Raw genomic sequence first — 1,644 nt, 5'->3', positions numbered from 1 at the left:
GAATGCTTGATATGGGATTTGAACCACAAATTAGAGAAATTTGTGAAGATAATGAAATGCCACCTGTTGGAAAACGTCAAACATTAATGTTTTCTGCTACTTTTCCTAAACAAATTCAAAGACTTGCTGCAGATTTCTTAGATAATTATGTCTTTATTACTGTTGGAAGAGCAGGAAGTACTGTTGAATCAATTCAACAAATTATTTTATGGGTTGAAGAACAAATAAAACAAGAAGCTATTTTAGATGTTTTACGAGAATTTGCTGGAAAAGGTGAGAAAACAGTTATTTTTGTTGAAACAAAGAGAGGTGCTGATATGCTAGAAAATTATTTATACGATCATGGATACAAAGTAGATAGTATTCATGGAGATCGTTCTCAAGCTGATCGTGACTTTTCATTGAAAAGGTTTAAAGAAAATGTTATTCAATTACTTGTTGCAACTGATGTTGCTTCTAGAGGATTAGACATTCCAGACATTGAGGTTGTGATTAATTATGATATGCCAAATGAAATTGAGAGTTATGTCCATCGTGTCGGAAGAACTGGACGGGCTGGTAAAAAAGGAACAGCAATTACTTTCATTAATGATAAAACCCAAAATTTAATACCATCGTTAGTCTCATTATTAGAAGAAGCAAAACAAGAAATCCCAGACTGGCTAGAAGAAAAGGCACAAGAATACAGAAAACCATTTGGCTCAAAAAGAGGTAGAAAAGGTGGGTTTAATAGAAGAGGAGCTGGAAGGTTTGGAGGAAGAGACAGAAGGTATGAAAGAAGAAGAGAAGAAGATTGGGATAATACTAGGTCAATTAGTACACCAATAAAACCTCATTTGTTCGATTAATGTGAATTAATTAAAAGTATTAAAAACATTAAGTTATTTGAAAGAACTGTTAACTCTAATAAATAAGAGGTAATGCATTTTGAATTTCTTCAACAATATTTCCTTTGTTAGAATAATCAATGCTTTAACTGTATTTTTGTTCTAGTCGTTCTTCTGTTGTTAGAGTCCTTTTTATTTTTGAATAAAATGATTTATTTACTAATGTTTTGTTTATAACGTATTATCTAAAAGAAATATGAGAGGTTGAAAGTTTAATTGTTATAAGTTATTATTTTTTTTGTTTATCTCTTTATCAATGAATTCAAAGATAAGCTCTTTTCTTAATTTGGTATTTTTTAATTGCCTACATGTAGCATTTGATTATAAAATATTCTTTAGAATAAATAATTTCATAGTTAACTTCATTTTAGAGAATTATGATTGATAGTGTAACTCAAAAAAATATAAGAAAATATTCAACTAAAAACTTTTATTGACAAGACTTTCTTAAAATAAACATATTGAAGATATTTTATTTGTCATTGTAATGTATTAAATATTAAAACAATAAAACATCACAATAAAAACCATTTTTATTTATTTTATTTCATTTCTTTCTAACATTCTTACTATTCTTCTATTGTTATTCTTTCTTTTGGTTCTTGTTTCCATGTTTTTTCAATAATTTCTTTAATATCTTCTTTAACTTCTTGTATTATTGGTGGTCGTTTACCTGTTGATATTGTATTTGCTATATCCCATGGATATTTATATATTTCTTTAGGAAATGGTTCTTCCCATGTAATGATTTGTAACA

General features: G+C 27.9%; 1 protein-coding gene across 1 annotated transcript; it reads left to right on the top strand.

Annotated features, from left to right (window-relative positions):
• Positions 1–2: 2 nt before the first annotated feature.
• Positions 3–848, top strand: EDI_115670 (ATP-dependent RNA helicase DBP1, putative; the record flags this gene model as incomplete). Its single annotated transcript, XM_001740358.1, has 1 exon — positions 3–848. One exon carries the CDS (start codon positions 3–5, stop codon positions 846–848), a length of 846 nt encoding a protein of 281 aa, XP_001740410.1.
• Between the last annotated feature and the right edge of the window lie 796 nt (positions 849–1,644).

Source organism: Entamoeba dispar, genomic scaffold (genome assembly GCF_000209125.1).
Source record: "Entamoeba dispar SAW760 scf_1105229462887 genomic scaffold, whole genome shotgun sequence".
In the NCBI taxonomy this organism is placed as follows: domain Eukaryota; phylum Evosea; order Mastigamoebida; family Endamoebidae; genus Entamoeba; species Entamoeba dispar.
This window is presented reverse-complemented; position numbering and strand designations above follow the sequence as displayed.